Raw genomic sequence first — 25,477 nt, 5'->3', positions numbered from 1 at the left:
GTCCCTACATTTTCTAAATTGCAAAACTAGCAAATTTAAAAGCCGATTGATAATGTGAATAAATACCCATTTTTATAACATCTTTTATTAGAATAATGAAGTCAAAACGCATAATAAGATGATCAAAGCATGAAACTTATGTTGTAAATACATAAGTATTTAGCGCGTTTTCCATGTTTAAATGCAGCATAAGTGGACAAGAAGAAAGGAGTAAATCATAGAGCATACCTCACACACAAGTGATGCAATGGAAACTCGCCTGGTGAATAACACCTCCATGCTAAGAACCATGTCATTACATGAGAAAGGCTCACTAGAAGACAAGAATAATAGTTGGAGTGATGTGACTTCATAGGATCGAAGAAAGTGCTGACAAGATCATAGGAATAGAAGTTTTCCATCTAAAATTGCCTATAAAGCACTTTATCTTCACCAAGAGAACGGAGGCATGCATGGGCCAAAAAGCGTTTGTATGGGCGAGAAGCCTACATGAGCCAAAACCTAGAGAGTCGATGGCAAGGATTAGCCTAACCATCGAATTAACAACACTTCTTCATCTTTTCCGATCAGAGTGTAAAGTAAAACCTTATATTTTGAGAGGAGAAGAGTCGTATTCCATTCCCCTAACTTGTATTTCACTTTCTTTCACTTACCATTTTATTATTTCTTTACATTGTATATAGTAATATTGTATAATGGTCGAAGACCTTCATTCTTGAATACAATGTATATTATACACTTCTCAATCTATCCATGCCTCTACTGTTCATCTGTTTTTATGTTATTTGTAGTTAGGTCTATGATGTTACTTTCATTAAGTAGTATGTATTTATATTGCTTAGTGTTTTAGTTGAGTTACATTTCATACTTGGCCAGTGTATGTCGCCAACTACCCGAGAGGATGAGTAGCAAGGACATGACTAATACACGCAAGGAAGAGTTTGCCCAACCTTACAAGAGCATTTCTTTCATTTGTATTCGAAAAGGCAAACAAGTGTGGACCAAGAGCAAAGAGGTTGTTGTCCTTAAATAAGAAGCATTCTAAGCATAATAAATAGGTATTTATTGAGATAAATCATTTATATATAATCTTAGTCATTTGGATTCTGAAAAGAAACCAAGTATGGTGTTCAACGACTCCAAAAGGAGCGTGCATTAGACATTAGATAGCTTGATAAGTTATACCGCAGTGAAGTGTTCATACAGCTTACTTTCATGATAATTTGAAATCTTCCTTCACCGCCTTCTTAACACAAGTTAGTTCGCTCAAACCTCTATTTTACCATAATTTATCCCCCTATGCATGAGTCTCTAGGTGGGTGTAAATAGCTTTAGTTCTTTTTATACATTCTTTTACCGCAACCATCATAACGTCTAACCTTTAAGTAGACACTAGAACTAATGTCTTAAAACAATTTTCTATGTTTGATCTTGGATCACCCAAGTAAACCTACTGTTTCGTTTGCACTTGGACAAGCAGTAGAAAATTTTGGATTCAATGATGACTTGGGTTGCACGCGATAAAGAGGTATATAGTGAGCATTTTGCATGCTATGATCATGACCTGTAACATGTCTCTAACAATTAAGCATGCAATATAGAAAGACATGGTGAACACATTATGTGCATTGAACCTACTTAGTGACATATTGCAATTGCATTACATAGATGTTAGATTGCTAAGACTAAGTCTTAAGCAACGCATCCATGTTGTTCCAACACCAACCATGTTTTTGGTGCCATTGTCAGGAAATTTAATTCTAGATATTAGAGTAGAGTCTTACTTTAATTTTGGGCAAAACATTTAATCTTGGTGAATCACGTGATTAGCCAAAAATTGTGCGAAAATGTTTAAGGTACCAAAGTAATCTGTGATTGCTTAAACCAACCCCAAGATCAGTGTATCTTTCAGTAGATGACCAAGGAAAATCTCAATGGATGCGGTTGATCGTAAATGAAAATGAGAATCTCTAAGAATTCGTCAAAGAGAGTGTCCTCGCATCAAGCTAATGAGATTCATGGTTCACATAGCTAATTGATAATGACCAAGAAAGATCATTTAAGCGTTGCGATGAATGATTGAGAGCAGAGACTTATTGCACTAAGCAATCAGGATGCTAAGAGTCATAATGCGTCAAGAAAGTTATGCGGAGCAGAAGCAATGATATCACAGTTCTTTCTTGCCAAAGAACCTGAATGCTAGGATGCATCTTTAATGTATAATTCTTCTAATTTTCTTATTGCATCCATATATTTATGTAAACAATTACTTATACTCGTTATGTTTTTGTAAGTATTCTTATACTTATACATCAGAAAAGTTATGCAGATAGCCCATAACTTCTTTAGCCATTCAATTCCATATGCCTTTTCTGGATCACTAGGCTCTACTCTCTCTAGCCTTCCTATCTCATGTGCAGTTCTCGCAAACTACTCGTTTCTTGCCCCAACTAGACCTCTCGGGATATTAGATTCCCCTTCAGACTGACCTTGGGTAGGACCTTGCATCCCATCCTGATTCTGCCTGCATCGTCTACTAGTACGTGGTGGCATGACTCCTATAATATGTCAACACATTAAGACATACTATAGATACTTAACTCAAATTACCATGATACTAAATGTCTACCCTTACTTACACCATACTCCACTAGTTCCCTCTAAGCTAACTTGACTTCCAACTATTTACTTTCCAATTTGTTCTTAAAGCTAACCGCTCTATTTTAATTTCTATGAAGCAAACATGCTCTGATACCAAGTTGCCACACCCCCTCCCGAATTACTTGCTAGCTTATACCAAAAGACGGCGTGAAGCCGACAGACAATGCTTATCTCTATCTGTATCTGTCAACTCTATTGAAATCTTTAACGTGATAAACTAGCTAATCTAGTATATAAACTATTGTACATGCAACATAACACAATGAATCTTACACTAATCATGTACATACATGAAATGTAGCCCAGAAATAACTGATTTCACGAGTAAGCCTGGAGACACCTTAACCAAAACATAACCAACAAAGGTTTATACAACCGCAACTCCTAAAGCTCACACAAACTATAGAGTATCTAAACCAAACTAAGATATATACATCATAACACAACATACTCTATACACAACTCTAACCACGTACTGGTAATCGATATCGGAGCTTCAAGAGACTAAGGTAGTTTATCAGGCATCGAGAACTCGATCTCTACCTGGAAAGTGGAAAAACATTTTGGAAGGGTAAGCTATAAAGCGCAGTGAGTGACTCATTTTAAAACTAGAAATTTAAAGGTAAGAGCACGTGAAAGCTTACACATATAAATCTGTTTATACGAGTTGTAAACATAGACATATAATAGTAATGAAATTTGTAATGAAATCAACACGTAGAACATCTTTTACAACGAATAGTTGTTTGTCAATTTTACTTTGTTTTCATAATCGTTCAACATTCTATTAGTTTTCTTGTCTTAAGTCAATTCAATTATAAAATGGTTAAACAAAACTTGTTGATTGATCTCTGAGTAACTTGACCGTATATTCTACCATGTTTGTACACACATGAATTTACTCCATTACTAAACTTTTATGTGAAGTTTTAATTTGAATCTACGATTGCACCATGAATGTGGCAATGTTAACAAGTTTAGATCCACGTGAATATGATATAATTGTTAGGTAATTAAAAAACTCCAATATTGAAAATTACATTTTTAAGATAATAATTGGGAGACACAATAAATCAAATCAACACTCAAAAACTTCACATGCAAGTCTACAAATAAGAACGTATTATTGATAAAAAGAACATAAATTTTAATAAAAGTAACGAGGTCATTAGTCGCAAGTTTATAATTATTCGCACCTTCACCCCAATGATCTCTAAAGAAAGGTTTTTGCATTTTTTAAACATCAATTTATTTATAAAATTGTGACATTGTTTTATTTTTTCAAATTGTCCTAATTACCATTTTTCAAATTATTTTTTTTTTAAATTTGAATTGTTAAAATGTAGTTTTGAGAAGTTCATCCCTTCTAACCTTTTAATATTTTTGTAATAAATTTTAAAAATCATACCTACTTGAAAGAAATATTTTCTTAGTTAAATTAAAAGAATTAAAAGAATATAATTAATTAAAGTTTACTATATTTTATGATTGTTAATATTAAATGTTAAAACGCATTTCATAATTATTCTGAAGTAACTAATGAACATTTGACAGTTGAGATAGAAAATATTGAGTGAAAATCCAGGTCAGAAGGTATAAAATTTAAAAAAGACCATCAATGGATTTAAAATAAAAAAATAAATTTATTGTTGGAAATTAAGGGAATAAATTGAAGCATAAAAGAAGATTTGTGATATTAATGTTTTGATTAAAGAAATAAAACCCGGAATTTTAATTTTCCAAGGAAGGGAGGAAAAAAGGGAAATTGGAGTTCATATTCTGGAATTTGGCAGTATTTGAATTTTGAACGAAGATTTCGAAGTTAAGGGTAGAAACGACAAAAGTTGTTGCAATTGTCAACAAGGGTAAAATAGTAAGAGGAGTAGAGAGGGTGACGTGGAGAGACCTCATTGGTGGTGGGAATGGCATGAACGACCAAGAAGAGTTCACAATCACCCACTGTATATATCATAAAATGAGGAATTTTTAAAAAAAAAATTATGTTTCTTTTAAAAAGAAAAAAAGAAAAAAAGAAAAAAAGAGGCAAAACAAAAACAACAAATTCTATTTAATTCTAATTATGATTAAAATGAGCATCATTATGAATAAAGTCCACCCCCACAGGCCACAGGTATCTTCCAAACTCATTGGAGGTTAAAACCTTACCCCCTCCCTCTTCTTTTCTTAGGTTTCATTTAATTTTTGTAGAGTTAAAAAAAAAAAAAGAAAAAGGGAAAAAAAAATAAACCCAAAAAGAAAAAAAGAAAAAAAAGGGAAAATTGGAAGTGTTGTTTGGGGGAGAAGAAAGAGTGTGGTGGAGAGATTGCAGTTCCGATTTGAGTCTCTTTTTTTTTCTTTTTCTTTTTGTTTATCAATTAAAATTGTGTAATATGTAGAGCTCAAGACATGGTGCGTTCATTTCTTCACTCAATTCTCGATTTGGGTGCTTCTTTTTCTGCAATTCATCCTCATTATTGGGTATCTAACCTAAGTCCATGTTTCTTTAACTTGGGTTTGCTTCTTTTTTCTTTTCTTCTTCTTCTTCTTCATATCTTGCCTTTACTCTGATGACGTATGTTTTGTCTCTTCTTTTCACTTGCTGATTCTTCCGCCTCTTTCTAATTGTATCGACTGATTTTTGGTTCTTACGATTCAAATTTCAACTGGGTTTTGCTTTGTTTTTTCAGATGGGGAATACCATTTTGCTGAATTGAATTATGAGAACACGAAGAAGTGTTGAGAAGCAATTTTTTTGGTATCCTGCTCATAGGTTTTCAGAGCCCATACTTGAGTTTGCTGTTTGTTTTCTTGAATTTCATCCAACGGATTTCATCTCCCCGGCAGAGGTATACCTTGATTTGTTTCTAAACAATCTGGAATTTGGGTTTTTGTTTGTTTTTCCTCTGTAAAAAAGCCAAAGAAAAAACTTATATGTATGCATGTATTCAACTGGGATATCTGGTTTGTTTGTCTGGACTATGCTACTTCTGTTTTTAAGATTTTGAAGGGTTAGAGGTTTTTTGTTGTTTTTTTCTTCACTGGGTTCTTTTTTTCTCCCACTTAATGTCACTTCTGGTGTTTAACACAGTAATAGCTAGTGCAAAAGTATTTGTGGCAGAAATAGTTTCTTCTCTTGTTTGGAACTAAGTTCCACTGAATTCATGGATTAAGTACAATTTTTCCTTTTAGTTTCTGAGGACAAAATGATTTGGATTTTCACTCTTGTGTGTTCTTTTTCTCTCTGGAATTCTAACAGTTATTGGGCTTCTTTCGATTACAGTATGTGCTATCTTTGTTTTTGTTGTTTTTTTCTCTGATATTAGACCATGTTAATTACTTTTTTGAGGTTGGGCAGGCGTTTAGAACTTAAAGGTCATAATACAATGAATAATGAGGAAGTGTCTAACACACCAAGGACATCTGTAAGGATCTCATGGAATCATGGAGGAAAGCAAGTGGCTATTGTTGGGTCATGGGATAATTGGGAGACAAGGTACAACTTTGAAGTGAAGATGTTTGATTGTGAACTCTTTTTTTTTTTGTCTAATATAGAACGTTTCATCTCCTTCTGTTAGTGAGGTCTTACAAAGCATAGGAAAAGAATTTATTACTATCAAGACACTTTCATCGGGGATCTACCATTATCGCTTCATGGTTGATGGATGGTTGACATGTGCTCCTGATTTGCCGTGGGTTTCTGATGATGCAGGAAATTCATACAATATTCTGGACTTGATGGTAATTCACGACTTTGATGTTATCTGTTAAGATTATTGACACCCCATATTTGATATATCTAATAGCTTATAGATTTATGATCTGTTTGGAATGACTTGAGATTCGAGAAAGAAGTGGTTTCTTAAAAACTCATTTTTATTTAAACTCTTTTGATAAAAACTGTAAAACATATTTTGATAGTGTTTCAAAAGCTATGTTGAGTGCTTGTCAAGACTCCAATTTCGTTTTTCTAAAATGACTTATTTTAAATTAAACACTTGAAAACAAATACACCCTTGGTTACTTGGTAGATTATATGGGCTGACCCTATGTTTCTTTTTTTCTTTTTTTTCATAAAAAAAATGATTTGATGGTTTTATGTTTGCTTTCTACCAAATTCTATGTACAAAAGGTGGTGTTGGGTTACATTCACTGCTAAAACTTATTACAATTTACACAAGCTTACAATGAAAATAAATAGTTATAGCTTCTAGTCTACCCTTTTTGTTGACTTGGATGCATGACATCTGCTCAATGATTCGTTCGTAGATTTCATAGAAAGTTGATAAAGGAAATAACTCAATGTAAAGATTGTCCAAAAGAATGCCTTTTTATTTTCTCAGATGGGATCAGTGGTCTTTGCATGATTCCCTGACTATGTCCTTGAAGAGATATTTGCTTTTGCCTGACCTTTCCCCTAAATATCCAACTTTGACTGAGTTTTAGAGTTCCCAATTTAATTGCTTTGTTTGAAAGATCAGGGCACCTACCAAAATGAAAAATGTGTGTGTGTGTGGGATGAAACAGTTAAGTTTGCAACTTATTCTTATTTTATTTCTTATCAAAACCACTTTATGTGGACTGTTTGGTTAAGATTTTTGGTTGATAAGAGTGCATTTAGACATGATGGAATGTTTTGGAATTGAGGGGCTTAGAAAAGGCAAACTAAGGTTTAGTTGTGTATATGTAATATATGAGCATTGAAAGCCCAGGTTCTTTAATGGGTTACCAATTAATTTTGGATGCTCAAGTATGAAAGATTGAAAGCGAGAAACAAATCTAGGCTTCTAGTTTTTCTGTTAAGTTCTGCTGATCGAAGAGGCCCTGATGCTTCTATCATTAGTTTTGACTCTTCTTTATTGCCACTCTTTGTTAATTATGGTTAAATGGATCTGAATAAGAGCTCTTTGTCTGCCCCGTACTAATTTGAATTTATTATTGAAATTGTCTTACAGACACCTGCCTCAGAATTGCCTGAAAGTCTTTCTGAGTTTGAATTTCCTCCATCCCCTCCATCTAGTTATGATAACCAATGTTTCAACGACGATGATTTCAGTAGGCCTCCACCGGATCTACCGCCACAACTGCGAGAGACTGTTTTGAATGAACCATCTTGCTGCACAAGTGGTCATCAGTCCGTTGTGCAGCCTCGACACACTGAATTAAATCATTTATACCAAAATAATGTTGGAGGTGAATTCATGGCACTTGGTTCAACATTCAAGTTTTATGAAAAATATGTCACAATGTTACTTTTCAAGCCCTTGCTGAAAAGAAATTGATAAGACTTTGGTCAACTGTTTTTCCCACCTCTAAATTTGTGGCCTACCCTTCTGTATTTCAACCTCGTAGCTGGGATTAAATGAGCAATGATTATTTATGTGAAGATTGTTATACTAATAGATTGAAGAGAGCTTGAAATAGAATTCTTTTCCATATGTTTTAATATCTGTTCATTGTGGATCCGATTCTCTGTTCCTTTTTTTTTTTTTTTTTGTGTGTGTGTATTTCAAAGCTTATTTTCATGTATTGTTTCCTTGAAAGAAGTGGAAAGTCCTAGCGACCATGCATTTGAAATACTTATTTCGATGTAGCAAGAGATCGGCTGTTAGATCTAAAGAGGATTCAGCTACTAGGATATGTAAACTCTATTTTCCTTTTTCCTTTTGTGCAGTATGTTTCGAACCATTGGAATGGAAATGTTGAACCGATTAAATTGTTCCAAGGTGTTTCTGCATCTTCTCGATGTCATCTTCGTTTTCTATATTGCAATGGAATTCTACCTTCTTTTACATGTTCTTTTTCCTTTTTCTTTTGAACGGTTCATTTCCTTATGTAAATTCGAATTTTTCGCTTCACTTCATTTCCTCATTGAACTTTGGTGTGTCTTCATGAAATTAATATCTCAAATTGCTGCAGAACCACAAGACACGGAGGTGAGGTAGGATTCAAACCTCCAAACTCGAGAACATGAATAGCTGTCTTTAACTGCTAAGCTGCGAAGGTGGCAGCAGCGGTAGTCAATATTTCATGCATTTTCCTGGTTTATTATTACTATTTTTCATTTGTTTGTGATTCCAAACATATTACTCAAAGCTACCAACAACAAATACTTGTATTGAAATGGAGGGAAAAGGAATCCAAGCACTCAAAACAGCGAAAATTAATTAAGTTACTATACTTCGTATTAATTTCTGAAATAACATAACAACTCAAAACAGGCATAAACAGAGGGTTTTGTGCGCTGTGGAAGGAGATCTCAGGTTACTCTCAGGTTACTGTCATGGTGATGTTCACTTGGCATTTGCCTTTGCACAATGAGTTTGTACAGATTCATCTCACAGGAACCTTAACCCAGCCATTGGCAAAAGCTATGGCTAAGATCACGAACGGAGTTGACATACCGAAGATGATGATATAAGGAAGAGGAGTCTTCATAGGATTCTCCCCTTCCCTTTCCCCTGCTGTCTGCCAATACCTACACCATCAAATCCAATCAGATTTTCAGCTTGGTATTTTACAATTATCTTCTTGTATTTCCACTCAAATTGTTGAACATTCTGATACCAGAAAAAGGAAAACATAAAAGGAAAAAAATTGTTTACTGCTCTGGTTCTTCTTCTTTAGTTATAAACTTTTTCTTCCCTCCCTTCTTGATTTCTGCATCTCCACCACCTGTAAAAAGAAGGCATCAATATAAATATAAAAAAACACAGCAAGAATGAGTTGCAGATCCAAGCAAAAGTGAAAGCTCTTTTCTTACCTAAATTTGCTAGAAGCTTGAAGCGAGAAGAAGGCGTTGGCCTAAGCTTTGGCGACGAGAAGGGGGAAGGAAGAGGAGGGAAGAAGGAAGAAGAAGGATTTTGTTGGAGAGGAAATTTGATGGTAAGGGAAGAAGAAAGAGGAAATTTGGCGGCCATTGTTGAATTAGTGAATGCTGTGTTTGTTGGGGATGGCACAAAGAGATTTGGATATGAAGTATTCTTGAAGCTGTTTCACCTAAATCCACACAAGAGATTTGGATATGAATGTTGTGGCAATGATATTTGCTCATCTAAGCCAATGGCCAATGCTTGATATAACAGCCAAGCCCAAAGGCCCCATCTTCGTCTTTCCTTTTCATTTGTGGTGACATTTCAATCACTACATTGTGGTTCTATGAACCCATAAGTACTTTTTGGTGGTTCAAATAACTCAACCACACTTTACTCCCTTTTTGTCATTATTATTATCATTGTGGTTCTTGAGATTTAAAATTTTATTTGTAAAAACCAATTTTTGTCTCCAATAATTAAATTTTGGGAAAAACGGTAACATTTAACCATAAACTATAAGCTTATAGTCACTCAACCACTAGAATACAAAATTTGAGACCATTTTAACAAAACAGTTTTTTTTACAATTTTGTAAATGATAATAATTATATGGATTTGTTTGGAAAATGTATATTGAATTTCTAAAAATGAACTTTCTCAGAAGATTTATTATGTTTGAGATTAGATTACTCATTTATATAAATAGATTCTTTCATTTATTGATAATGACATTCGTACATAATTTCGAAAGAAAAAACCTAAAATAATTTATTTCATTGTAGATCTTTTATCCTTAAGTTATATTTACTTCTATGAGTTTTTTTTTTTTTGTTAGAGGCAATACAAATAGTTATTTTCTAACTATACGAGCTTTTCTTTTAAATATTTATTTATTCATTAAATAAAGAAAAGGAACAATTCCAAAAATGACAAAACAGGTTATTTTTTGCAAAATAAGTTATAATAATTAAGTCCATAGCAAACACATTTTATTATTTGTAAAAATGGCAGAAACGAAGTTCAGCCCACACATCAAGAGGTAAAATATAACTAATACCCTTGTTACTAATATACGTTTGATACACCTTATACATGTCTGATACACCTAATACATTCCTTGATACACCTGAGATTTCTTGATACACCCAATACATTCGATTGATACACTTGATGCACTTGATACTCTTTGATACACTCGATATCGAAACATTACTAATATATGTTTGATACACCTGATACACTACATATACATTTAGTATTATTCACTTATACAATTGATTAATTAAATGCATTTGATATGCTTGAAGTCCTACTTATACACTTGATATACACTTGTAAACTTGATTTATATACTTGATAATGATTCACTTTACTTATATGTTTTAACAATATATTGTTGATATACTTGATAATGATATATTCAGTTACATCATTTATACTTAATAATACTCTAATAAACTGCATAAAATTTGAAAAAATAAAAAACATGTAGTAAGTATATTAACCAACTAATACATATGATATAAGTATATCACAACACTGATATATGAAACTGAGACTAAGTAAAACAAAAAAATTTATGTAAAAAATTAAAACAAAATCATTTGAAATCAAATTTAAATGATTAGGACCTTAAAAAGTGGGAGCATAAATAAATAATAAGTACGACATTAAAAAAAAAAGTGAGTTATTGAAGAGTAGTTTAGGAATAATATCAAATTTAAGATGGAGAAGTGAAAATTTTGCCATATTTGCAAAATTCTAAAACAATGTGTTATAATTGCTATATCATATTCTTAAAATGCTATCATATGCAATTTCCCATAAAAAAAACTATTTTAAATAATAAAACTATTAAAAATATTTACTAACATATTAAAATTTTATTTTGTATCTTGATAGATTGTGATAGGCTCGGGTTGACATCAATTAGTGTCTAATATATCCTAGAAAGTAAAATTGATAAATTATTCATTTTGGTATTTTTGGAAGCATAGAGTTAAATTATGAACAAATTGACTATCCTACTTGGAAATTAGCTTGTTAATCCTAAGATCAACATTGTCAAAAATAGACCACAAAGTAATAAGAAAATGAAGTTTTCTGGTGAAGGTTCAAATAAAAAACTGTAATTCACAAAAAGGTTCAATGGCAAGTGTTACAACTTAAACAAAATGGGACATCAATCAAAAGATTGTCGTAAGCTAAAGAACCTTCAGAAAAAACATGCTCAAGCTCATATCACAGAAGTTGATGAAGTATCAGATGGTGTTGCAGATATTGACCTTTGTGCAGTCATTTCAGAATGCAACATGGTGGACAATTCCAAGGAATGGTGGGTAGACATTGGGGCTACTCGTCATATTTGTGCCAACAAGAATATGTTCACATCATATGTGTTAGTTTCTAGTGGAGAACAACTATTTATGGGTAACTCCTCTACTTCAAAGGTTGAGAGACAAGGCAAAGTGATTCTTAAGATGACTTTTGGCAAGGAACTCACTCTCAACAATGTGTTTCATGCTTCTGCCATTCACAAGAACTTAGTTTCTAGTTCACTGCTTAGTAAGAAGGACTTTAAGTTGGTTTTTGTATCTTATAAGTTTGTATTTTTCAAGAATGAGATGTACATTGAAAATGGTTATTTGAGTGATGGCCTCTTTAAATTAAATGTACTCACAGTTGTACCAAAAGTATTATTAATAAAGTATCTACATTTGCTTTTGGCATGTTAGGCTAGGACATGTTAATTTTAATTCTTTGGGGATGCTAATTAATATGAACTTGATTCCAAAATTTACTTTTGACACAAATCATAGATGTGAGGTGTGTATGGAATCAAAAATGACTAAAACACATTTTCATTCAACTCAGAGATTAACAAGCCTTTAGAGTTAATTCACAGTGATATTTGTGACTTGAAATTTGTGCAAATTAGAGGTGGAAAAAAGTACTTTATTATTTTTATCGATGATAGCTCAAGATATTGTTATGTTTATCTGCTGAAAAGCAAAGATGGGGCAATTGAAGTGTTTAAGCTTTTATAAAGAAAGAGGTTGAAAATCAACTTAGTACAAAAATTAAGGCAATAAGAAGTGATCGAGGTGGTGAGTATGGTCCTCCTTTTGAACAATTTTGTTTAAAACATGGCATTATTCACCAAACTACTGTTCCTTACTCACCTCAATCCAATGGAATTGCATAACGAAAAAATCAAACACTTAAGAAAATGATGAACGCAATACTTATAAGTTCAGGTTTACACTAAAATTTGTAGGGAGAAGCTTTGTTGACAGCAAATTATTTATTAAACAGAACTCTTCATAAGAAGTCACAAAATATTTCTTATGAGAAGTGGAAAGGAAAAAAAACCTTCATACAAATTCTTAAAAGTGTGGGGATGCCTAATAAAGGTTGTCATGCCTAAACCTAAAATGGTTAAAATCGGACAAAAAACTTTTGATTGTATATTCATTAGTTATGCTAGTATCAGTTGTGCATATCGATTTATAGTTCATAAATCAGATATTTCAGATATACATGTTAATACAATCATGAAGTCAAGGAATGCAACATTCTTGGAGAATGTTTTTCCTCATAAAATGTCTTGTGAAGCAAGGTTACAAAAACGTTCGTTTGATGCTATAACGAGTTAATCTCATAATAGATCATATGTTGAGTTAACGATGGATGAGGAACTCTGACGAAGTAAAAGATTGAGGATCACAAAATCATCTGGGCCTAATTTTTTTAACTTATTTGTTGGAAACAAACCTCAAACATTTAAAGAGGTCATGTCCTCTCCTGAAGCTCGATATTTGAAAGAGGTTGTAAATAGTGAAATTGAGTCTATTATGCATAACCATACTTGAGAACTAGTTGATCTTCCGTTAGGAAGTAAACCACTTGGTTACAAATGGATTTTCAAATGAAAAATGAAGACTGATGGGTCAATAGATAAATATAAGGCAAGACTTGTCACCAAAGGTTACAAGCAACAAGAAGGACTTGACTATTTTGATATATACTCACTAGTTACTCGAATTACTTCCATTCACATGCTCATAGCAATATCAGCTTTGCATTGATTTGAGATACATCAGATCGATGTCAAGACAACATTTTTAAACAGTGAGTTAAATGAAGAGATCTACATGCAACAACCTGAATGGTTTGTTTCTTACGGTCAAGAAAAGAAAGTTTGCAAATTAGATCTCTTTATGGACTAAAACAAACACCAAAACAATGGCATGAAAAATTTGACAGTGTAATGATGGCCAGTAGGTTTAAAATCAATAAATGTGACAAATGTGTATATGTCAAAAACAATGAGAATGACCATGTCATTGTGTGCTTATATGTTGATGATATGTTAATTATAGGTAGCAATATCAACATTATTAAGGCAACCAAACAAATGTTGCCCAATAAATTTAAGATGAAAGACATGGGTGTCGTAGATGTTATTCTAGGTATTAAAATTTCTAGAACCCCACAAGGGTTAGTGTTGTCTCAATTACATTATGTTTATAAAATATTGAAGAAATATACAAAACATAACATTGTGATTGCAAAGACCCCAATTGATGTTAGTCTTCATTTAGGTTAAAAATAATGGAGATAGTATGCCACAATTAGAATACTCTTGCATCATTGGTAGTTTGATGTATATCATGAGTTGTACACATTCGAATATAGCTTATGCTATAAGCAAGTTAAGTTGCTATACAAATAATCCAGGTCATGATCATTGGAAAGCTATCTTGAGAATTTTGGGTTATTTAAAGCATACTAAAAATTATGGATTACATTATACTCGATATCCCGCTGTACTTGAAGGTTATAGTGATGTCAATTGGATATCGAGCACTAAAGACACCAAATCCACAAGTGGTTACATTTTTCACCTTTGGAGAGGGTGTTGTATCTTGGAAATCTTCCAAACAAACATGTATAGCACGATCCACAATGGAATCTGAATTTATAGCTTTAGACAAAGCTGGAGAAGAAGCAGAATGACTTCGAAATTTTTTGGAGGATATCCCCAACTGGTCTAAATCAATATCTGCAATATGTATACATAGTGATAGTCAGACAACTATTGAAAGGGCATAGAATATTATGTATAATGGTAGTCTCAACATATACGACGGTAACATAATACAATCAGACAACTAATCTCCAGTGAAATTATCACAATTGACTTTGTGAGGTCAAAAGATAATATAACGGATCCACTTACTAAACGGGTATAAGCTATCCTCTGCATTCATCTCCCGGGAGGCTGAGAGTGAGGTATAAGCTTAAGACCATTAATCGTCAAGGCTAATTTTTATTATTTTAATTTATTATCGATCAAGTAAACGGGTTAGAAGGAGTCAGTCTCATCTTTGCCCTTTTTATTGAACAATGTAAGCTACATGGAAGGATTGTCGGCTTTTTTATTCTTTCTAATCATTTTTCTCTAATAGATAGCTAATAACTTGTACAAAAAGACCTTATTCACACATAAGCTTTTGCTTTCAAAACATCGATTCCAAAAGGGCTTTTTGTGAGATACAAGTCAATGGAAGCCTGTTAGATAGATGCATCGCACACAAGCTGTCTTGTTGGTAGTTGTATCCTGGAAGTAGAGTGTCGAATAGTACTCTATGCAATTGGAGGCATGTCTTCTCTAAGAACAACATTCTATAGCACACCTCAAGCCAAATTACAAGCTTTCTCAAACCCTATTTTCAATATTCCTACATTATTAGCTAATTTAGCTTTCGAAGTTTTAATATATTTTCCAACACATTCATCCCCGGAGACAAAAATACTAAGCTCAAGACCATTATATTGATCATTAAGGCTAACCCACAAAAAACTGTTGCGGCTTGCAAAATGCTAGTTAGATTCTGTTTTGATGCATATTGACATTCCTGACTAAGCTTTTAAGCATCAGATTTTTATCTAGTTTACAAAAGGGATGAGGAGGATTGAGATTATTAGCTCATCACATTATATGGAATTATAGTTACAAGAACTGAATTTTGTTGGTAGTAATGGCTTTATATTGTTAGAATTTCAATCTGTATATCATTTTTCATTCTTCTTATGAACTCCTCGCACTTTCTGTTCAACTCCTCTAAGCTGATGGCATCAACGCTGCCTCCTTGTTTTTGTTCATCATCATTACAAGTTTCTTCCACCACTGAGAGAGTTTTATCACCCTCCAATATTTATAATTCATCATCTTGAAGTTCTTCAATGACTTTGACAGTCTTAGCATCCTCCACCACATCGGAATCATAATCTTGAGTTTCTTCAATGACTGAGAGAGTCCTATCATCCTTCACTAGTTCTAATTCATCACCTTTAGTTTCTTTAATGACTGAGAGAGTCATATCTTCCTCTGGTGCGTCTAATTGATTGGCTTGAGTTACTTCAACATTATCATGTAGAGTTTTATCATCTCCTCCACCACATCCCCTCCTTGACCCATTTTCGCTCATTTGATTCTTGTTGCATTGAACTCGTTGGCTTCTTTAGATTACTATAGAATTAACGAATAAGCGTTGCTATCTTGAAAGTCGTATCCTAAAATACCTAGCTCATTTTATGAAGCTATCAAAATAGAAATATGTTTTCAAAGCTGAGGAGCTGACTAAAACAAATGACGCAACAAAAGGTAGTGTTGTAACGAAAATAGTAATCATGCAGAGCCCTACAACCCAAAATCAGAATCTAAGTTCATACATTAATGGGCAATTTGGAATGAATTTCTAACAACTTAAAAACCAACATGTTTGAAGCAGTCTTAAAACCAACATGTTTGGCTAACTATTTTAATTTATGTTTTTGATGGTTGAAAATTAAGCGGAAGTTTCTAATAATGATTTTTATTTTTAAAAAAGGTATTAGAGTTGAATTGTTGGTTAAATACTAAAAGCGAAAGAAGTTGATAAATGGACAATGAAGATGGTTAGTACTTATAGAGAAGAAGATGAGTTTGAGATTGGATAGCTTCGTGATTGAAGAAGCAGTTAGGGGAAAGGGGAAGATGGTGATTAAAAAGAGTACCATTTAATTTTAATTTGACTTTGGAATTGATTGTTAATTATTTGGTTGTTTGTTTTTCAAGTCGTCTTCTGTTTACCTTTTCTCTACTTGCTTTTTCGTTTTCTTCATGTTGTTCACAAGTACTTATCATTATGTGTTTTAATTTCCCCACCAACAATCTTCCATAATCTTTTCTTCTATTATTTTACTTAATCCATTACTCTGTCCTTCATTATCCTTTTTCCATTACTTTACAATCCAATTATCAAAATCCTTTTAAATATATACTAATAAAATAACTCTCATATTTCTGGTCATACACGACCAAAATAATAGTCCTCTATTTCACTCGTTTTACCAGGACCAAAAAATTCTTTTGCTTGTCACTAACTCAAGTTATAAAGTTATGTAGTGAATTTAATCTTGGTAGATCCTTGGACAAAAGTGATTGAATTTAAGCTAAATTAAACTTATTTTTAGGTTTAATTAGATTTTACATATGACATCAAAGAGTTTAGCTGATCTATATCTTCAATCTCAATTTAGAAATGCATCATTTTATATTTTATCTATATCTTCAATCTCAATTTAGAAATGCATCCTTTTATATTTTACCCAAAATGTTTTATTCAACAAATGCCCCTCCAAGCCTTATGCACATGCATGAGTTGGTAAATTTCAAAAAAGATAAAGTCAGAATCGAAAAATAGGTTATATGTTCTTAGTTTTGAGTATATTGATGTGTCAATTTGAACAAACTATATGAATTTCGTGTACGAAATGGTAGTTTGATTTAAATTTTGAGATAAAATTTGTAGGGAAGTTTTAAATTTGAATTAGGTAGAGATGCCTTACTTTAGGCTCTAGTTTGAAAAAATAAACTTGGCCTTTTCTCATTTTTTGAAACGACTGATTGGTAATTATTTTCCATATTCGCCCTTGGGTGAATGTCTAATTCTATTACAAGTCCCTTTTATGGATCTTTTCTTTTCTTTTCTTTTCTTTTCTTTTCTTTCTTGTTTTTTCGTGTAGAGACTAGCCTTGATTTTTGAAAAGTTGCTAGGAGGTGGATGACAAAAAATCACTGAGGGTTGATTAACTAAAATCAACTATAATACATCAAAGAGGACATAACATAAATGAAGCGCCATAAGATCATTGAGGGTTGATTAAATCAACTATAATACCTCTTTTTCGTTTTCTAATAACTATAATACGCATCCTTATGGAGACACAAGAGTGTCTACTTGCTAATGATAAAACAAAACATAAAATTCATCGCCTAATTGATTGAAGAAGGTGTGAACTAATTCATGTCAAATATGGTTTACTCTTAAACTTGTCTCTAGTGACCCAGTAATAGTAGAATTCTGAGTTTAAAATAAATTATGTTTTGAAACTTATCAACACCCAAGTTCTTGTGTTCTATGCAAAAACAACCAAAATCTACATTACTTTTAGTACATAATATATATATATATATATATATATATATATATATATATATATATATATATATATTATTCAAAATCGTATAAAAACAAATATCTACATACAAAACCAAATCACGTGCATAAATTTGACATGAAAAATCAATGTCAAAGCATTTCCAGGACCATGGAGGGTAAAACAAAGATATGAAACGAATTTATAATTATTTACCATTTCTCTATTTTAATCGCAGAGTTAACAAAATATTATGCGAATCAGCAAGAGACGGTACACATTTCATTAAAGAAATTGTTATTCTAAATCCATGAAGACCCCAAAAAGTGAAAGAAGATTTACAGCAAAATGGGAAAATGTGACAGTCTTTCTGTTGATGATACAAAATATTAAGCTCAATAAAATATAAGTAAACAGAGTCTTAGAAACGCAAATGTATGTATGGAAAATATTTATTAAAAAAAAAAAAGAAAAAAAAAACAACAAAGAAAGAAAGAAGGGGAGTTGAATTGAATGAAATGTTAAGCTGTAAAAAATTGAAAAATTACAAGATGATGATGACAAGAACTCTATAACAACAAAGTAAGTACGAAAGGCAGTCTTTTAACACAGAGAAGGTTAAGCAAGTAAGAAAATGGAAACGTAAGAATTTGTGTTGGTTATTGACCTTTAGGAGTTTTTCTTCTTGTATTGTTGCAATTATTAAGTTCTTCTCAGCAAGACTTGGGAACAGTGCTTTCTCAGATAAGTCCAATAGACAAGTCCAACATAAATAAAACAACGTCTTCAGAAACCCTAAAAGAATATAATATAGAGGTGGGGGCAGTAGGGGAGGGAGAGGCTAAGAGAATCTCTCACCTCCTAAGTCCTTCCCGCAGAACCCAACCTAAAGGGTCTTTTTATAAATCTAAATGTCAATTCTAACACCCAATATAATGATGTTTTATTATATCCTTTCTGTCTCAAAGGACTTGGGGTTTTCCTTTCCGTGCCAACCCCATCAGACAATCAAATGGGCACTGCCCTGTCTATGATTTTCAATGGGTCATCTCTTCTCAATTCTCACACATATTTACATTATTTATTTATTGTTTTTCAGAAGACACCTATGATGCTTGTTTCCCCTCACTTTTCTTCCTCCGCACAAACAACACTTCTTATTTTCAAACATTTTTTAATGCATTTTATCGTCTTCTGCTTCACCTTTTTCCACCAAGTGCATAAAGTTCTGTCTATTTTGTTTTTTAGTTTTCCAGCATATATTTCCTCAGTGTGATGTGTATATATCACTGTATCATATGAAGGCCATATGAAAACGCTGTACGTTTTGTAATAGAAATGAACCATCCAACAAGATTCACAATTATTAGAATGACAATTTTAATTAAAGCACACAAGTTTAGTGATAAACTGTGGATATACCATGAGCAAAGACGACGCAAAATATACCTCTATGGTACAATTATGCGATTGTCAACGCGTTTTTCATAGTCTAAAAGTTCCACCCCTGCCCCCCGGGTGTGTGTCTCTGGTCTGCCTTCCCCTGTGTGTGAAAAGTTGAAAATCATTAATTCTCTCTTCAAGAGAGGGACAGTGAATGTCATGACTAAAGAAGGAGAATGAGCAAAGTCTAAGTCTAAGTCTAACATGCCATCTAATTAAAATCAGCGTAAATACAACAGTGACTCTTTTTCTTTAAAAAAAAGGAAAGGGAAATGGAAAAGCAAAAACATTTAGGAATTAGAAATAGAATCTCTCAGTTCTTCAGATGGAGATTGTGGAGTACGATGAATAAGCCTTCTCAGAAACTATGGGAAATTGGATGCTTAAACTAAATGAAGTGAGAAGAAAGAGAAGAATAAGAGGAACAATGTGATTTAGAGAGAGAGAGAGAGAGAGAGAGAGGATGATGTGACAATTAAGATCATATAGTCAATAACATGTCACAAATTTAAATTTCACAAACAAAAATACATCATTTAGGTAGAAAAAAGTACATAATGGAATAGGTTTCTGGATAGTATAGGAATTTTGAACGCAATACTTTTTCATCAAATCATTTTTGCATAATTTGAAAATTTTGAACTATTTTTTAATGAAAAATTTAAACTGATATGTTTCAATTATACACTATCATTAGATTTGATGTACTTCCAAAATTTTGAAATTTCAAATTGAGTCCATCAAGTCTTTATTTTTAATGTTTTTATCTTACATGTGACAAATTTATAGACATACACACAAGTAAAAAGTTCACGAATCTATTAGACATTTTTTTAATTGCTTACTAAAAACTTGCTTGCTAAAATTCAAAGAGTTTTATTAAAAGTAACTTAACATTCCAAAACTAATACTCTTGCTCACGCATATAAGTCTCTCCATTTCCTAAAAGACATTTTAAGAACAACTTGTGACATCATAAGAACCTTTTAAAAAAAGAAAAGGAAAAGTACTATCTTTTTCATTTGCAATTGTTTTCAAAAACACTTTTCAGACATCTCTTTTAATTTATATTATAATTTGCAAAACTAAATGCAATCATAATCAAGATTCATTGCACATATTATCTGTCAGGACATCATTAACGTTTTAAGAATCCATAATTTGATATGGCACTATATAGAAATTGATGGTTCATGATTAGAGTCCAGTAAACAATGTTTAGAGATGGTCCACAGTCCACACACTGAAGTTAAGAAAAGATGGGTATAAAAAAAAGACTTAAAAGACAGTAACATATCCATGAACAGCTGATTTCAATTTCAAAGGATCTCCCTCCTCCTTTGAAGAGTGGTTCCGAAATCACAACGGACACATGCCTAAAATCTTGGAATATGCACAAACTAAATTCAACTACAGTTTCAGCTTCTGCTAAACCCAAAACCAAATTTGTTTATTGAAAAAAGAAACCAAAGAAAGAGAAAGTTAAACAGCATCCCATTCATTTGCATTGGTTTTGAGGTTTTTCTTTTATTTGGATCTTCTTCTTTGGCCCCATCTCCTCCCCCCTCGATACCCTCTCAATCCTTCTCACAGGCATTTTCACAAACACGCGGACTTCGAGACGCACAGCAAGACAAATCCTATCTTAGACTTTTTCTCCTTGTTAATGAATTTCCATCGGATTGAGCTCTCTCTCTCTCTCTTTCCATCTCTCAATCTAATGTCAATTCCATATATATCAAAGACGCGTAGAGTTTCAAGTTTCACCTACCAGATTCCTAATTACTCTAGGGCTTAAACATAAACAATGCAGAAGAATCACATACCAGAGCCGAACGAGAAGAGGCGGAAGTTCTTAATCAACGACAATCTCGACATTCTGATCGAAATCCTCAAGCGGCTAGACGGACCATCCCTCGGGGTCGCGACCTGTGTCTGCCGGCTATGGTGCACCATAGCTCGAAGTGAATCGGTGTGGGAACAAGTGTGCTTCCGTCATGTAAAATCGCCGCTTCCGTCGTCGGTGAAAACGGTGGTAGCCGCCTTGGGAGGGTACAAGAGGCTATACATGGTTAGCATTCGACCGGTGCTGAGTCGACTCGGGTACTCGGACCTGGTGAGGCGAGTTTGGACTCAGGATGAGGTCCAACTTTCACTTTCTCTGTTTTGTGTGGACTATTACGAGAGGCTCACTGGGAGTGGAAGAATAGGCGGCGAGGCATCCGCATTGTCCCTCATGTTCCTGTGCAACACAGTGAACGTCTGATTCATCTTATTGCCTCTTTGTCATACTTTCTCGCCCCTCCGATCTGCAGACCAAATCTGTATAAGAGAACCAAGCTCCATCCGGTGATTTTAGTCAAAAGGATTAAGATTAGCCTTGGCCTGGTACGAATATGAGTATGAACATCAAATATCAAATATCAAATATCAAATATCAAATATCAAATATGATGATTTTTCAATATTATACACCCATTTTCTTAAATAAAAAAACATTGAACTATTTTTTTTTTTTTCTACATCTTGATTATTGCTGTTTGCTTCATCTTGTCTATTTTATTTTTTTATTCGTTATTTCTTGTAACAACCAATTTATATATGAAATATTCGGGTCTTCTTGACTTCACTTTATCATAGTGCCTTTTTTCTTTTCTTTTGTTATTTTCTGAATACTCTTGTTAAAAATAAAAATAAAAAAAGACAGTAACAAAATTAATTTAATTCTAAAAGAAACGAAAGGCAAAATGAGATGAAAACACATGATTTTCGATCAAGTCCACCAGAAGGCAGTAGAGAAAATAGTTTTTATTTTATTTTTTTTTTTTTTTTGAGAGGCAAAGAAAAAGTAATAAGGGATTATGAGAAGAGAAATGGGGATTGGCACAAGTGGGTGGTCCTATATAAACATTGGATGATTGGCTCATCACAAGAATAAGGCCTAATTCATCACATATTGAATCCCATGTGGGGTAGGGGACATATTTTAGAGTGACCTTGGGGCAACCAAGGCTTATAGTGGGTTCCATTCTTTTGATTTTGATATCAATCAACCATCGAACCCAATCTATCCAATTTTTAGACTATAAACTAAACCCATGTCTAATGAAAGACAAAACCAATAGTTTGGTTTTCTTTTTTTCCTTTTTTTCTTTTTTTCTCTTTTTTATATTTTTAATTTGCATTTTCTCATTTTTAAATTTGGTCATTCTTTTCGGTAATTTTTTTCTTTTAGATGATAATTAAGTCGTTTTTTATTCTCACTAACAAATATATATGTACCATAATTATTAAAATATTAAAAGTAAAAATATTAATTGAATCCTGTTTGCACAAGGTTCTTGGAGAAACTTGTTTCATAGACTTGAACTTGTGTTTGTGTTGATTTGATGTCATGTCGTTCAATCTCTAGTACTCGATCCTTTAATTCTCTATCGATTGAATGTCTATGTTTGATGTTCTTGAAGTCGAAGTTTTGAAAGAATATTGGTACCTTCAAAGAGCTTGAGCTTTATGAATGGTTCAGCCTTTAGGAGTTATAGAGTTTTGATTGTTTAAGAGAATTCTCTAAGACATTTCCAAAAGAATTATTTTTTTATCTTTCTACAACATGAAGAGGTGATTGGTTTATGGATCAAACCAATGGGTTCAACCACATGGTTTTGATTCAGATTTAGCATCGGGACTAAATTAGCTCCTTGTTTTTCTTTTTGCTTAGTTGGACTTTAGCCCAAATAAATGATATTTATTTTGACTAAAATAATTAACTTGATCCACCGGTTATAATGAAAACATGGGGTGTGATCAGAATAGTCAAATTTATGTCTTCAATTTCAATTTGGGACACATGTCAACTTTTAATTAGTCCTAGATTCAATTATTTATTTTTTTGGCATTAATTTGGCAAATGAGGCAATTTGTGATTGGTCCAAAATTTCTTATTCAACAAATACCTCTTTCAAGATTAATGCATGTATATGGGTGGATGAATCTCGAAAAAGATAAAGTTGAAGTCAAAATACAAGCAATTGTTTTTCTTATTTTTAATTTTTGGCTCAATTTGACATACAAAAAATAATCAAAACTATGAATTTAGTACATGAATTTGATTTGAATTTGGAATAAGGGTTGGAATATGGCTAAACCATAATTTGAGACAAGATTGAGCGAACTAAATTGCGTAAGGAAGCCGGTGAAGGAAGGTATCATGTTATCAGACGAATAAGCTATATGACTACCTCGATGCGATATAACTCACGACTGTGTCGAGTTATTCAGAGAAACGCACGCCAGTAGTAGTGGCGAGTTAATTTCAAAAGTAGCAGAGGACGCTTTTGTAAATTTTAGAAAACTTTATGTTTTGTTATACTTTCAATTATGTTTTCAAGTTTGATCATCTCTAACTTACAAGCTTCTATTGTGCAGAATCAAGTGGTGGAACTTCAATCTTAGTCTGTACCAAAGGGTTCTCAACCACTAATTGAGGACGAGATATGCGAGACAGTTTTGGGTAGACGACCGAACTACTCAAAAGGTCTTGGTTGGGACCCAAAATTCAAGCCTAGGATGAATGTCGTTTTATCTTCTTCCACCAATATGTTGACTACCAGGCACACATAGCGGAGGTTGGTGAACTAAAGGCGAGCCTTGAAAATGCTAACCAAAAGATCGAAGAACAACGTCTGAGGAAGAATGAGCGAGATCGACAAATGACGAACCATGCACGACAAATGGAGGAGATGAAGAAGATGCTCGAGGAGATGAGTCGGGCATAGAGAGGCTAGTGATCACTTGGAGTATGCACTTTTCAATTTTTAATGTGTTTAACTTTGCATATGTGATACTCTAACTATACTTTTATGTCATTTGTAGGTTTCGCTTCCATAACTATGGCGCACTAGAGCATTTTTGAGTTTTTTTAATGTAGTGTTTTGAATTATGTAATTGTTTTTTTTTTTTTTTTTGTATTGAACATATATTTCATGTATCATTTTGTAATGAATGAAAATGTTTTCATTTTAAACATTTTACTGCAAATTTTACTACGTCGGGGTTTAGTAAAATAAATAATACAAAAAATGACAAATAAATAAAAAAATATTTAAAGCCTTCCCCGACACACGTCTCTGATTTTTTTTTTTGCGACGTCACGTTGCAGAAGTTATTCCCGACATCACGCCGCTGAAGCCTTCTGCAATGGATATCGCAAACGTCGCGCTTTCAATGATGCAATGTCGCGAAAACCTTCTGTGACGTACTGACATAGGTCGAGAATTTTCCCATCGTTGGCTTTAGCTGCATCACCGAAAGTATCCCCGACGGACATTTCACGACATTCTTGCCGATGTCATCTTCGACGTTGCAGTAACCTTCCACAACGTGGGTGAGAGTTTTCAGCAATGTGTTGCTGCTACGAGGAAAGCCTTATTTCTTGTTGTGTAAATTTCAGTTGAAACCCATGCAATTCTTTTCACAAAACTATTCAATATAAATAGTTATGTCAATTCAAATCTCATTAATAAATATTTATAAATCATATGGAAACTCTTATCTTTCAAATCATTCATAATAACTCATATCGTATTGGAATATGTTTTGCATAATGCATTATATAGTATATTAAAGAATCATTCTGCATGCTTAAATTACATCTTTATACCCTCCTCAGTTCAAGCGTTTACCACTCTTTTGCTGACTTACAACTATGCGAAGTAATCTTAACGCAACAACAAACTCTCCATCAATTCCATCACGCATAACACGTCTTCCAATGCCAGAACACAAAGCAAGTAAAGAGCATCTCATATTAGATCACACGACAAGTATGAGGTATCTTATTCTCGATCACACAACAAGAATAGCGCATCATATCCCGGGTCTCACAACAAGAATAGCACATCATATCCTGGGTCACACAACAAGGATAAAGCATCTCACACCAGAACACACAACAAGTGTGAGGTATCTCATCCCATAGGGTACAAAAAATTATTTCATCACAATATTCCAACTCATTTTCAAATTCAATGCATTTGTAAACCAAATGCATTGTAAGAATTTTAAGAATATAAGAG

General features: G+C 33.1%; 3 protein-coding genes and 1 long non-coding RNA gene across 7 annotated transcripts; 2 read left to right on the top strand and 2 right to left on the bottom strand.

The window, feature by feature from the left end:
- The first annotated feature begins 4,863 nt into the window (after positions 1-4,863).
- Positions 4,864-8,383, top strand: LOC101219316 (SNF1-related protein kinase regulatory subunit beta-2). 3 transcript variants are annotated; one of them, XM_011658583.2, is made up of 5 exons: positions 4,864-5,070; positions 5,349-5,507; positions 6,017-6,154; positions 6,237-6,399; positions 7,614-8,383. In XM_011658583.2, the coding sequence occupies exons 3-5, from the start codon at positions 6,045-6,047 to the stop codon at positions 7,938-7,940; spliced, it is 600 nt and encodes a 199-aa protein (XP_011656885.1). In that variant the 5' UTR covers positions 4,864-5,070; positions 5,349-5,507; positions 6,017-6,044; the 3' UTR covers positions 7,941-8,383. The 3 variants fall into 3 exon arrangements, with proteins under 3 accessions (XP_011656885.1, XP_011656884.1, XP_031743665.1); XM_011658582.2 differs by having other exon boundaries at positions 4,864-5,139; XM_031887805.1 differs by lacking the exon at positions 4,864-5,070 and adding an exon at positions 5,214-5,233.
- Positions 8,384-8,744: 361 nt separating this feature from the next.
- On the bottom strand, positions 8,745-9,784 carry LOC101219556. Its single transcript, XM_004139953.3, has 3 exons — positions 9,422-9,784; positions 9,264-9,333; positions 8,745-9,136 (listed from the first exon to the last, which is right to left on the bottom strand). Exons 1-3 carry the CDS (start codon positions 9,576-9,578, stop codon positions 8,992-8,994), a joined length of 372 nt encoding a protein of 123 aa, XP_004140001.1. The 5' UTR covers positions 9,579-9,784; the 3' UTR covers positions 8,745-8,991.
- An 8,503-nt stretch (positions 9,785-18,287) lies between these two features.
- On the bottom strand, positions 18,288-21,548 carry LOC116404758. Its single transcript, XR_004217820.1, has 2 exons — positions 21,230-21,548; positions 18,288-19,503 (listed from the first exon to the last, which is right to left on the bottom strand). It is a non-coding gene; the product is annotated as an uncharacterized LOC116404758 (long non-coding RNA).
- LOC101219799 (F-box protein SNE) lies at positions 20,711-24,421 on the top strand. 2 transcript variants are annotated; one of them, XM_031888125.1, is made up of 3 exons: positions 20,711-21,791; positions 23,829-24,199; positions 24,276-24,421. In XM_031888125.1, exon 1 carries the CDS (start codon positions 21,211-21,213, stop codon positions 21,667-21,669), a length of 459 nt encoding a protein of 152 aa, XP_031743985.1. In that variant the 5' UTR covers positions 20,711-21,210; the 3' UTR covers positions 21,670-21,791; positions 23,829-24,199; positions 24,276-24,421. The 2 variants fall into 2 exon arrangements, with proteins under 2 accessions (XP_031743985.1, XP_004140002.1); XM_004139954.3 differs by having other exon boundaries at positions 23,829-24,325.
- Positions 24,422-25,477: the final 1,056 nt, after the last annotated feature.

This window comes from Cucumis sativus, chromosome 6 (assembly GCF_000004075.3).
Source record: "Cucumis sativus cultivar 9930 chromosome 6, Cucumber_9930_V3, whole genome shotgun sequence".
In the NCBI taxonomy this organism is placed as follows: domain Eukaryota; kingdom Viridiplantae; phylum Streptophyta; class Magnoliopsida; order Cucurbitales; family Cucurbitaceae; genus Cucumis; species Cucumis sativus.
This window is presented reverse-complemented; position numbering and strand designations above follow the sequence as displayed.

What these genes read in the sequence shown, in the direction of transcription:
- LOC101219316 (XM_011658583.2), top strand. Translation starts at nt 6,045, where the DNA reads ATGAATAATGAGGAAGTGTCTAACACACCAAGGACATCTGTAAGGATC. An exon ending in TGGGATAATTGGGAGACAAG is followed by an intron (nt 6,155 to 6,236) that starts GTACAACTTTGA and finishes TCCTTCTGTTAG; the next exon opens with TGAGGTCTTACAAAGCATAG. An exon ending in ACAATATTCTGGACTTGATG is followed by an intron (nt 6,400 to 7,613) that starts GTAATTCACGAC and finishes ATTGTCTTACAG; the next exon opens with ACACCTGCCTCAGAATTGCC.
- LOC101219556 (XM_004139953.3), bottom strand. Translation starts at nt 9,578, where the DNA reads ATGGCCGCCAAATTTCCTCTTTCTTCTTCCCTTACCATCAAATTTCCT. An exon ending in CAAGCTTCTAGCAAATTTAG is followed by an intron (nt 9,334 to 9,421) that starts GTAAGAAAAGAG and finishes TTCTTTTTACAG; the next exon opens with GTGGTGGAGATGCAGAAATC. An exon ending in AAAGAAGAAGAACCAGAGCA is followed by an intron (nt 9,137 to 9,263) that starts GTAAACAATTTT and finishes TTGATGGTGTAG; the next exon opens with GTATTGGCAGACAGCAGGGG.
- LOC101219799 (XM_031888125.1), top strand. Translation starts at nt 21,211, where the DNA reads ATGCAGAAGAATCACATACCAGAGCCGAACGAGAAGAGGCGGAAGTTC.